Consider the following 13,126-nt stretch of genomic DNA (forward strand, 5'->3'; position numbering starts at 1 on the left):
TTTTGGTGGTATTTGATCACCTCTGTGTTTTTTTTGTTCTTTTTTGCGCTATAAACAAAAGAAGAGCGACAATTTTGATTTTTTTACTTTCTGCTATAATACATATCCCAAAAAAATATATAAATAAACAAATGTATTCATCAGTTTAGGCCGATATGTATTCTTCTACATATTTTTGGTAAAAAAAAAAAAATCGTAATAGGCGAATATTGATTTGTTTGCGTAAAAGTTATCGCGTCTACAAACTACAGGATCGATTCAGGGACTTTTATTTATTTCGATTGTTTTTACTGGTAACGGCGGCGATCTTTGATTTTTAGTGGGACTGCGACATCGTGGCGGACAAATCTGATCCCAAATTACACTTTTTGGGGACCAATGACATTATCACATTGATCAGTGCTATAAAAATGCACTGATCAATGTATAAAAGACACTGGCAGGGAAGGGGTTAACACTAAGGTGCGATCAAGGGGTTAAGTGTGTTCCCTCAGCGTGTTCTAACTGTAAGGGGGATGGGCTACCAGGGACATGACAGAGATCACTGTTCCCGATCACTGGGAGCAGTAGATCCCTGTCATGACACTAGGCAGAACGGGGAAATGGCTTGTTTACATAGGCCAGTGATGGCGAACCTTGGCACCCCAGATGTTTTGGAACTACATTTCCCATCATGTTTAACTACACTGCAGTGTAGTTGAGCATGGTGGGAAATGTAGTTCCAAAACATCTGGGGTGCGAGTTCCTCGTTCTGCCTCTCCTTGCCACGATCGCGGGCCGCCGGCGGACATGGAGTCCGCGGGACCCGCGGGCACGCTCCTGAGGCACCGCGCGCACGCCCACGATCCTGCTTTTATGTACTGACGTACAGGTACCTCAGTTTGCACAGGAGAGTCATTCTGCCGACGCCGATCGGCGTGAGCTGGTTGGCAAGTGGTTAAAGAGAAATAATTTTTTAACCACTTGCTAACCGCAATACGGTAAACTAAATGGCGGTTTGGAAGGGGTTTACAAGGGTTATGGCTGAAGCTATCAGCCATAAACCCAGCACTGTTTTTTGTTATGAAAGCATTCTACTGGCTCATGAGCCATTTCTAAAGTGGCGGGAGGGATTGTTCCAACCCCTCCCCCCGGCACTCACCTGTGTTTCTCGGTTTACCGTTTTCTCTGGTTCGCGTGGCTACTCCCATAAGCGATCAAAGAGTAGATACTCTTTGATCGGCTCTATGGCCTTGGAGGACAGAAGCGATGTCATGGCATCACTTCCAGTTCAGGCTGAAAGTAAATTTTTTTTTTTTTTTTTTTAAAGCAAAAGACCAAAAAAAATTTTTTTTTTTGATCTCCTGCTTTTAAAGGTAAAATAGAGACTTAGACTTGGGGTCTTTCTGACCCCAGATCTCTTCATAAAGCAGACCTGTCATCCTTTTTTCTATTACAAGGGATGTTACATTCCTTGTAACACGAATAAAAGTGATTAAAAAAAAAAAACATTAAAGGGACAGTGTACAAAAAAATAAAATAAATAAGTAAAAAAAAAAAAATTGAAAGTACCCCCATCCCTCCGTGCTCGTGCGCAGAAGCGAACGGATATGTAAGCGGTGTTCACACCATATGCGAGGTATTGCCGTGAAAGTTACAGCGAGAACAATAATTTAGCGCTAGACCTCCTCTGTAACTCTAAATAGGTAACCTGAAGCATCGCTTATAGAGATTTTAACTTACCGCACTTTGCTGCCAATCCACGCATGTGCTAAATTTTAAAGCATGACATGTTAGGTATCTATTTACTTGGCATAACATCACCTTTCACATTTTACAAAAAAAAAAAAAAATGGGATAAAGTGTATTTTTTCCCCCCAAAAAATTGCGTTTGCAAAACTGATGCGCAAATACCGTGTGACATAAAACATTGCAACGATCGCCATTTTATTACCTAGGGTCTCTGCTAAATAAAAATAAAATAAAAAAGTGTATTATGTTTTGGAGTTCTAAGTAACTTTCTAGCAGAAAATACTGATTTAAACTTGTGAACCAAAATTCCTGGTCGGCAAGTGGTTAAATATCTTTAATATGTTGAGATAAAACATGCAAAAATATCTTTTATTATTTTTCTTTCATAGGTAAACACAAAGCAAACACACATATAAAGATTTCATATCAAAGTGATGTTAAACTCTTAATTTTTATTTTTAAATAACATGCCTACACTTACATGCTCTGTGCAACGGTTTTGCACGGAGCAGCCCTGACCCCCCCTATTCTCAGGTCTCCCACCAGCACCTTGATATGGGGGCACTTGTGTGGGATGCGGGCTCACTCTGTAGATACACACACACAGTGCGGCCCAGCCTACCCCCCGGCTCCCTTCTCACTGGCTGTGATTGACAGCAGCCAATGGCTTCCGCTGCTGTATCTGAGCCTATGAGGAAGGAGAGAGCCAGTGCCCTCGTGATCATCGCTGGTTCGGGTTCGAGCTCAGGTAAGTATAAGAGGGGAGGGGGGGCTGCACTTTTTACCTTAAAGAAGAGTTCCACCCAGATTTTTTTTTTTCAATGAAATCTGTTCTCTTAAACTAGTTAACCACTTAAGCCCCAGACCATTTGGCTGGCCAAAGACCAGAGCACTTTTTGCGATTCGGCACTGCGTCGCTTTAACTGACAATTGCACTGTCATGCGACATGGCTCCCAAACAAAACTGACGTTCTTTTTTCCCCCACAAATAGAGCTTTCTTTTGGTGGTATTTGATCACCTCTGCGGTTTTTATTTTTTGCACTATAAACAAAAATAGAGCGACAATTTTGAAAAAACAAAAAACAAAAAATATATTAAAAAACTTTTTTTTCCTCAGTTTAGGCCGATACGTATTCTTCTACATATTTTTGGTAAAAAAAAAAAAATCGCAATAACCGTTTATTGATTGGTTTGCGCAGAAGTTATAGCGTCTACAAAATAGGGGATAGTTTTATGGCATTTTTATTAATAATTTTTTAGTAATGGCAGCGATCTGCGATTTTTATCGTGACTGTGACATTATGGTGGACACATCGGACAATTTTGACACATTTTTGGAACCATTGTCATTTTTACAGCAATCAGTTCTATAAAATGTCACTGATTACCGTAAAAATGACACTGGCAGTGAAGGGGTTAACCACTAGCTGGCTAGGAAGGGGTTAAGCGTGTCCTAGGAAGTGATTCTAACTGTTAGGGGGCGTGGCTACGAGTGACACGTCACTGATCACCGCTCCCGATCACACGGAGCTATGATCAGTGACAGTGTCACTAGGCAGAACGGGGAGATGCTTGTTTACATTAGCATCTCCCCGTTCTTCAGCCCCGTGAGATGATCGCGGGTATCCCCGCGGACATCGAGTCTGCGATCCTACTCACGGAGCCCGCGGCAGGGTTGCACACACGCCGCCGGCGTGCACGAGACCACACGGTGGCAAATTCAAAGGGATGTACAGGTACGCCCATTTGCGCAGTCGTGCCATTCTGCCGACGTAAATGCACATGCGGCAGTCGGCAAGTGGTTAAACACTATTAACCAATGTTATGAATGCAATTGCCGCTCAATTCCCGTTTTTAGATCTTACTTACTTTAGATTTCTGCTATGTAGAGCGCTTCCATCTCTGCTGTGGGCATGTGAAGCCCACATGCCCACAGCATGTCTATTGCAGGATATGATGCTGTATACCCAGTATGCACCTCCCATTCTCGAGCATGCGCTGTATACACAGGGCAAGGAATCTTATCTTGTTGCCATAACAACGGTCGGCGAAGGAGGAAGTGCCCGTCCCATTTTTATGGTTTCATAGATATGCTATCTACAGAACACACAAAAAGCCTCAGGGCAGCATGCAATGGAATCATTTGCAGGTTTGAGGTGAATATGCTCTGCTTTTTATATTGTATACTAGCTTGTACTATATAGTATTAGCAACAAAGGGATTTGTTCCTTTTTTTAAAAATGCCGCTTAAATCCACCGTCACTTCCAGCCCTTGCCGCTGCCCAGTGACTCCAGGGAAATGATGACACCCATCACCCAGGAGCACTAGCGAGCACTGGCGCCGAGGAAAAGGACATCAGGCGCCGCGGAGAGGAAGGGGCAGATTACAAGAAACCCCATAGCAACAGCCATGAAAGAGTAAAAAAAAAAATGTTTTACACCAAATGTTGTAAATACTGTAAAGTTAATTTTCTGGGTGTAACTCCGCTTTGATGCCTAGAATGCATTAAGTTAAAAAAAAAAAAACCCTTCAGTCTTTAGAACTACTTTAACACTCTGCAGCCAGCAGGAGGTTCTCTGCAAGTTTTCTATGCAGCCATTGTGCTGAAATAGACCTGAAAATGGAACTACGAGTAAAATAAATTTTACATATAATGCATTCTGTCACTGGGATTAGGCCATTTTTTTTTCTGTAAGATATAAAAGGAAATAATGGTATTTTTGGCTTTTCTGTAAATTCCTTTTTTTTGGAGTACATCATAGGACACAGGGTATCCTCATCCCTATTACAACAGGGTTATGCTGCCACCTTCAGGTGATTGGACACTGGCAAAAACAAAAAAAAGCAAGGAAGTCCCCTCCCAGGCATAACCCCTCCTCCCCTGGCTTCTTCGAGGTGCTGGGTTTTCTGCCACTGACAGAGATGGCAAGACTCCTGCGCATAGGAGTCATTCGTATCGGGCACACCAGCACCATGCAAATGAGAAAGAAAAGAAACATATGTCCCTACCTCTTTTTTTTTTTTTTTTGCAGAGATGGGACTTAATAGTCTCTTTGCATGTGGTGTGAAAAATTGGAAAAACACTGTTTCCTCATATGCTCTCATGTCAAACCTTAACACATCCTTTGGACTGGCCCTAACATTTAACCTCCCGCTCCCTACCAAACCCCAAGAAACTCCGCTATCAAATCAACCCTTTAAGTGAAGTGATCTGATCTATAATGTATGCAAGGTAACAACAGCGCTCAAGTACACGATCCTTTTATTTATTTTAGTATTAAAATTGATTCTTGAGTCCCTCTTGGATCCTGTGTCCAGGCTATACATAAAACCTTGACCTCTCCCCAAGTTTTGATGAAGCCCTGTGATCTGCTGTGTAAAGCTCAACTGTCAATGCCAAATTTCCAGTAAGCAGTAAAGCTGTGACTTGATCTTGACTTGGGCTTTATACTGTATCTTCTCCAGGTGTCTGCCTGTAGTCAGAACACCATTTTACAGCTTCTAAAATATGCTTTTTTTTTTTTTTTTTTTTTTTTTAATGTAGAGGGATGTAGTATTTTTGCGAAACTTTGAACCCAGAAGTGGGCTGTAGTCAGCACCTATGAGTGTTTGATAGTCTATTTAGTAGGCCTGGGGAACCTACTGTTGCGTTCTAGGAGAACTATTTCTTATCTAAGACACTTCCTGTTCAGTTTCTTTCCTCCTGGGCATTTGTCCTGTGAGGAGGTCATTGTAGAAGTTCAGTCTGTACTAGGCCTTGCCATGCCTAGCCATGGAAGGATGCAGATCTTCCCTCCTGGGAGGAACCCCTGAAGGCGTTGGCTGTGTTATACACAGGAACTTTCCTATGTTTGCCTGCTTTGAAAAATGAACACTGAAAGGTCACTAGAACCTCAACTGTCAAGGAGCCCATAGCTGCGAGACCAAGCCAGAACAGTCTGATGGACTTTAGAACGGCAGCATTTTTTTAGCTTAACACACTGAGCACCTTCCATGTGCCACAGATCATCAGGGGTGGCAAAAGGACGGGTTAAGAAGATTTATTTCCCCACTATACCGGAGGAAACTGCTCTGACCTCTGCCGGCCATGTGGACACACGAACGTGCTCCACAGCCAATATGGCGTCCCAGACGGAGCAGAGCGATCAGCCCTTCTCACCCCAGCCGGGACTAGCTGAGGTCCTGGCCGCAACTGCCAGACCTCTATAACCACCCTGACTTCAAAGGTGGATGCCAGACAACTAGACAGTGGGGCTGTTCAGACAGGACATGGACAAGGTGAGGACCTGGCTGTTCCTCAGCAAAACAGCGCCTTAGCCAGACGGATCTCCCAGTCTATGGACAGTGTAGGACCCACTAACCATGGGGTACTTTGTCGCAGTAAGTGGGCTTAAGCACCATATAGCAATATGGTGTGACCAAATCCCCATTTTTTTGATAATTTTTTTTGAAAATGTTTAGGTGTTTTAAATAAGCCTTGCAGGAGGTAAATGTCTTTTTTGCATGTGAGCCCTGTAATATTTTGTTCTGTTGTATGGTCTTATGGTTGCACCATCTTTAATGCATCTTTTAGGGTGTGCCCCCAAAATATCTTGTTTGTCTATTGTATGGATTCTGACCAAATGCTTTTGGACAGGAGCATCCCACTCCCTCATCAGTGCCTCTCATTAGTGTCCACCTGTGTCATAGGTGGAGACCTTTTAGTTCTCCCATATAGAGGAGTGTATGGCTCCCATGGTTCAGAGAAGCAGGATCTCCCAGTCTATGGATAGTGTTGGACCCACTAATAATGGGGTACTTTGTCGCAGTAAATGGGCTTAAGCACCATATAGCAATATGGTGTGACCAAATCCCCATATTTTTTGATAATGTTTTTTGAAAATGTCTAGGTGTTTTAAATAGCCTTGCAGGAGGTAAATGTCTTTTTGCATGTGTGCGCTGTAATATTTTGTTCTGTTGTATGGACTTATGGCTGCACCATCTTTAATGCATCTTTTAGGGTGTGCCCCCCAAATATCTTTTTTGTTTGGCCAGATGGAGGACATGGTGGCTGAACACACTGAGCACAATGAAACAAATAGTCCCCTGTGAATTATTTATTAAACTTCTTAACCGAGCATTTGCTCAACTTTTAGCGCTGCTGGCTCCTGCTCTCTGTGCTGCTTTTGTGAACTTCTGGTCATCGAAGGAAACAGTTAACAGTGGACAGCACAGTCTCCAGCCACTTTGTAAGTTTAGAGAAAAGAAGGGACGGCAGAGGAAGGAGTGCCCCTTGCCCTCCTAGGCTACAACTTTCAATGCTGCTGGCCCCTGCTCTATCAGTGCTGTTTTTTCTGAACTTTCTTCCTTGGGAGCAGGAAACGATGATATAAGGCTGGCTCGACAAATCTCAGGCGTCAGGTCACCTGGCAACAAGAAATTGCGTCCTGGCACTTGGGCTGCCACTCCAATGCTTCCCCTTGCTACGTATCCTGGTTCCGCTTGCCCATCTGTGGGCCCCGGAACGGCATAGGTGGTGCTGCTGGGATGAGGGGAGGGAGGAGAGCGGACACACATCTTGTTGTTGACCTGGAAGTGACATGTATGACCCCATTGACAGTTTCCCAGCCATCAAGGCCGGGAAAGAATGTAATGCAGTGCAATGTGCATTATATTACATTCAGTGGAGCACAGACCCTGGATGTCTCATTAAAGACAACCTGTCACTAAACAATCATTCCATAGGGGACTCTTTGTCCCCTATGTAATGAAAAAAAAAAAAAGTTGAAGAAAAATAATATTTATTTGTACAAATTTTAAATTACACCTAAGCACATTTAATCCCCCCCACCCAAAAAAAATGGAGGCCCCACCCCCACATATACGCATGTACAATTATAAATGCATGTGTCGGTGCTCCTACACCTCAATGCATTGATTACGATACACATCACCGCACACGCTGGAGTGAGAGCAATAATTCTAGCACTAGACCTCCTCCATAACCCTAAACTGATGACCTACAGCCTTTAAAGCGTCGCCTTTGGAAAATATAGCGTACTGAAGTTTATCGCCATTTCATTGGCACACGCAAATTTAAGGTTAGACATGTTGGGCATCTACTTGGCGGGATCTCAGCTTTTTAATTTTACCAACAATTTGAATTTTTTGTGCCCTCTAAAATTAACTTTAATGTGTTTTCTACTGAAATTTTGTGTTTTAGTGTCTACCTTTGCAGTAATATCGTGTGACTACCACTATTTTATTCTGTAGGGTGCTTGCTTTCAGAAAATATATGTTTTGGCGGTTTTATGTAATCTTCAGGCCTAAAATAATTTTTTAACGTGTGCAGAAAAAAAAAAAAGCCGCTAAAACGGCACTGGCAGCGAAAGGGTTAAAAGAGAAGTTCACCTTCAGGAATATGTTACATGTTCTACCCATGAACTTTGTTAGTTACAAATAACTGGCTCTTTTTTTACCTGGCTCCTAGATTCAAAGCAAATTTGCCTTGACTTAAGCCACTACTACAGTTATTCTTTCTATTTTAAAAAAAAGAAAAACTTCTCTTTTAAAGAATCATACTTACCTAGGTAAATGCAGCATTGGTCCAATGCTGCATCTGTCCCCTGCTGGCTCCAACACTGAGAAATGAGCAATCAAACACCACTGATCGCTCGGTACTCACAGCTCCCTGAGCAGAAAGCTGGTGACGGTCAGTCACTGCTCTCTGCTTCGCCCCCCCCCCCCCTTTGCGCTCACTGGAGCGTTGGGCTGTGAAGAGGGCAGGAGTGGCCGACTCAGCCTCTCAGTGGCTCGCTGAGAGGCTAAGCCGTGTGCCAGTCCAGGCATGTGGGTGGATCCCGACTTCATTGACACGATCTTGAACCGCCTCGGTGACATCAGCCGACAGCGGGCTTCAGCCCCGTCTGCTAAAACGGGTCACAGGAGTGCAGAACGAACTGCACACTTCTGTGATCCATAGGAAAAGCACTTCCAAACCAGCTTTGGCTGTACTTCTCTTCTAATAAAGCCATTTATTAGTTGAAGATCAAAAAAAAAAAAGCAGAACTCCCAGCCTTCCCATGTATACTTACCAGTAACTGTTCTTCGTCTTCTTAGGCATCCTGGTCAGTGGAGGGTCCAGGCAGCCCAAATGGTAATGCAGCTTGCAGGTATCACACAAGAGCAGTAGGTGCTGGTCATAATTCTTCTTGCATATTCCACAACTACATGAAAAAAAAAATGAGACAAGAAAGCGCACATAGCGCATCAATCAGGAAGCAGGATTTACTTGCCCTCTGGCTGAAAAACAAATTAACACGAAGCCGGACAAGCAAAGCGCTGCAGTGGCACTCTGATTTAAAACATTACCAATCTTTTCTAGGGGGGAAACTAAATTGCAATGCTAATCAAAATATGGATAACAATTACCTGTAGAGAACCGCGGGCAATGGTAGTGTCTTGTGTGTCCCTCCATCCCGTTTACTGGGTTTTCTTTCCTTCGGTGACCGAAGAATTGTTGGAACGTTCACTTTCTGCAATATGAGAAACAGAAGATATTTTTAATACTAAAAAATTAAATGACAAGGTATGATAAAACCCACACTAGCAAGTGCATTGTCTGGTCTATACAACTTTTTGGTTAAAAAAAAAAGTGCATTATAAGTGCACTTTTCCCAAATATGTTGCTGTAAAAAGTGAAAACTAAAAACGTGTCACAGAAGGGCAACAAAGCTAATAAAGGGTCTGGAGGATCTTAGTTATGAGGAAAGGTTGCGAGCGTTGAACTTATTCTCTCTGGAGAAGAGACGCTTGAGAGGGGATATGATTTCAATTTACAAATACTGTACTGGTGACCCCACAATAGAGATAAAACTTTTTTGCAGAAGAGAGTTTAATAAGACTCGTGGCCACTCATTACAATTAGAAGAAAAGAGGTTTAACCTTAAACTACGTAGAGGGTTCTTTACTGTAAGAGCGGTAAGGATGTGGAATTCCCTTCCACAGGCGGTGGTCTCAGCGGGGAGCATTGATAGCTTCAAGAAACTATTAGATAATCACCTGAATGACCGCAACATGCAGGGATATGTAATGTAATACTGATACATAATCACACACATAGGTTGGACTTGATGGACGTGTGTCTTTTTTCAACCTCACCTACTATGTAACTATGTAACTATGTAACCAATTTCAGATTCTTATGAATATCCTTATATATGCCTCTGCAGGATGCCCTGGCCTTGCTTGATGTCCCCAGATGGACATGTATGCACCTACTTTGCTTTATTTATGTTTGGACTTCTATTTTGAGTTGTGTATATTATATGACTGCCTTTATGGACTGTCATCCATTTCCTACTGCTATAAAAAGAGTCAGTTCACTAGGGGTGGGCAAGATGCTCCAAAAGCAAGAAGGGCAGGGTATGACCTGGGTGGGCCAATATTCACTACAAGCTGGGCTGACACAGATCCTGCCTCGTCCTCCTCTCAGATTACACTACTCACACCAATGAGAGCAACACAATGTCAGAAAATGTAAACATCACCGCCACCATTCAATTCGATGAGTTCAAACTACAGTTTTTTCCAACCAAAGGCACTGCCTCCTATAGGGGAAACATGGTCTTATCCATTAACTAACTTAAAAAAAATCAGAGAACAGAATGAGGATATTCTTCATAAGCTGTAAATAAGCTTTGAAACAAGTTTTTACTAACTTCTGTAGCTGCAGGCATTGTGGAGAAATTGGCTCTCGAAGTTCACATCAGTAGCATTGAAATTGTTCATTTACTGCTTCTTAAAAACACATATAAAATTGAGAATCCATAGTCTAGCCACAAGTTCATTTTAAAGCCCAACTTTCGTAAAATTTTAAATTACCCCCCTTACAATGGGAATGCACGTGTTCGGTTTGTCTAGAGGAGGGGAGAAACCGCTATACTTAGTTGATCCTCCACTCCCCTGGCGGATGGCGCTCTGGTGGGGGACTCAGCATCGTCACGTCCAACGCAGGGCTATAGATCTTGTTTTGGTCTTGATGACGTCAAGAACCTAGACTATTGGAGCGAGGAGTGGAGGCTTTGGAAGGGCTGATATAGTGGAGGAGTGGAGGATCCAGTAAGTAAATCATCTCTTCTTTTTTAATTCTTTATTTAAAAAATGTTTGTACAATTTGAACATTTTCGCATATTCCATAAAAAAATTTGCAACATAAGTCCCATCATGAATGAGAACACAAGGCACAAAAGTCATATTCCATGTCCTGAAACATCAGTTATACCAGGCAATTGAGTCTCTACCATTCTGACCGTACAAAATTTCTCTTAACAGAGAGTAACATAATAGATACAAAGGAGAGAAAACGCAAGAAAAAGAGAGAAAAAAACAGGGGGGGGGGTATAGGAGACAGAGGGAAAAGGGGGGTATAGGAGACAGAGGGAAAAGGGGGGGGGTGTACAGAGGGAAAAGGGGCGGAGACAGAGGGAAAAGGGGGGGGGGACAGAGGGAAAAGGGGGGAGACAGAGGGAAAAGGGGGGGGAGACAGAGGGAAAAGGGGGGGGGAGACAGAGGGAAAAGGGGGGGGGAGACAGAGGGAAAAGGGGGGGGGGAGACAGAGGGAAAAGGGGGGGGAGACAGAGGGAAAAGGGGGGGGAGACAGAGGGAAAGAGGGAAAGGAGGGAGAATGAGAGGTAAAGGGGAGAGGGAAGGGGGGGGGAAGGGGGGGAGAGGGGGAAAGGGAAGGGGGAGGCAGAGGGGAAGTAAGGGAGGAAAGGGGGCAGGGAGAGAGGAAAGGGGGAGGGAGAGAGGAAAGGGGGGAGGGAGAGAGGAAAGGGGGGAGGGAGAGAGGAAAGGGGGAGGGAGAGAGGAAAGGGGGAGGGGGAGAGAGAGAGGGAAAGGGGGAGAGAGAGAGGGAAAGGGGGAGGGGGAGAGAGAGAGGGAAAGGGGGAGGGGGAGAGAGAGAGGGAAAAGAAGGAAAGGGGGAAAAGAGGGGAAGGGGGTGCAGAGGGAAAGGAGGGGAGGGAGAGAGGGAAATTAGGGGAAATAGAGGGGGAGGGAAAGGAGGGGAAAGGGGGGGGGAAGGGGGGTAAAGGAGGGGGAAGGGGGGGTAGGGAAAGGAGGGGAAAGGGGGGGAGGGAGAGGAGGGGAAAGGGGGGAAGGGTAAGGAGGGGAGGGAGAGAGGAAAAGGAGGGGAAAAAGTGGGAGGAGAGAGCTTAAGTGGGGGGGGGGAGGTAGGAGTAAAAGGTAGACAGAGTGAATCCGCCTGCTTTGCTGATTCCCAATTGTCATCCAATCCACCGGACGGATGGCGAACGTATTCCCATCTGTCCATTTTTAGTGGATTGGATGCCGGTGGATGTTAGCGGATCCGCCCCCCAGAGATCAATGGGTGGCAGGCAGACCCGATCAGTCTGCTGTTGTGAAAGGGACCTTAGGGTCTCTACTCCTCCTCTACTAGCACAGAGCCATATTCCCCAGAACAGGTATAAAGGGACCAGTAAAACAAGATTGTGGGATTGGGGGGGGGGGGTTCCTGCTTTCAAAGTGCTGGAATACAAGGCCTTTGCGGCATCTTTTTTGTTCCCTTAGACCAAAATAAGCAACTAATCCTTGCAGAGCAGGCATAGCCCCATTGCAAGGGATTTTTTTTTTTTTTTTAGTTGCCCAGAGCCGGGCTTTAAGTTCAGCTTCAACAGCGGCTTCCCACAAGTCCAATCAAACAATGGTAATTTTAGATCAGTCTAGTCAGTGGGAAGGTTCAACTTAAAACATTCCAAACTTGCAACATATTTGGGTGGGCTGGGACTATCATCATCTAGAACTCCTCCTCCTGAGTGCCCGAGTCCATTTACAGTTTGTGAAAATAAACCCTTATAGTACCCTATAAAACAAATCCAGAGAAGCAACTCCAATATCCCAGAAATGGCTGCCATTTTTTTGAGGCGTCGCTGGGCGGAAAGTCTTGAGCCTTTGTATGGGTTTTAGAACAAGGGAACCACAAAGATACTCTTTCAAAGCGATTGTGAATCACTGTATCATTACTTATCATTAATCCAAAAGTCCTAAATTGTTTTGTTTTTTTTTTTTATCTGTAGACAGATAAATCATACAGATGGTATATTAGATATTTTATTTAAAGTGGTTGTAAAGCTAGAATGCATTCTATGCATTAAAATAAAATAAAAAAACCTGCTGGGTTCTGCTCTCCTTTCAGCCCCCCCCCCCCCCCCATGAGCCTGATCCCGATCCAGAGCTGAACACAAGAGCAGCAGCTCTCTCCCTCTTCATAGGCTCAGAGACAGGAGCAGGAGCCATTGGCTCCTACTGCTGTCAATCACTGCCAGTGAGGAGGGATCAATGGACACACAAAGGCAGCTCGGGAGAGAGCAGGTTGCTATGGGGGAAATCGGCAG

General features: G+C 44.2%; 1 protein-coding gene across 5 annotated transcripts in view; it reads right to left on the reverse strand.

Moving 5' to 3' along the window:
- The window catches only part of PHF14 (PHD finger protein 14), a 368,482-nt gene that overhangs the window by 243,377 nt on the left and 111,979 nt on the right, over positions 1-13,126 (reverse strand). For all 5 annotated transcript variants that reach the window (XR_012244357.1, XR_012244356.1, XR_012244358.1 and 2 more), the window contains 2 exons: positions 9,144-9,247; positions 8,807-8,938 (listed from right to left, as the gene is read on the reverse strand). Coding sequence is in view for 2 of the 5 variants with exons in the window: in XM_073629538.1 (XP_073485639.1) it covers positions 8,807-8,938; positions 9,144-9,247 (236 nt within the window). In the remaining 3 variants the exon portion in view is untranslated. The remainder of the gene's footprint in view (positions 1-8,806; positions 8,939-9,143; positions 9,248-13,126) is intronic.

This window comes from Aquarana catesbeiana, linkage group LG05 (assembly GCF_042186555.1).
Source record: "Aquarana catesbeiana isolate 2022-GZ linkage group LG05, ASM4218655v1, whole genome shotgun sequence".
In the NCBI taxonomy this organism is placed as follows: Eukaryota; Metazoa; Chordata; class Amphibia; order Anura; family Ranidae; genus Aquarana; species Aquarana catesbeiana.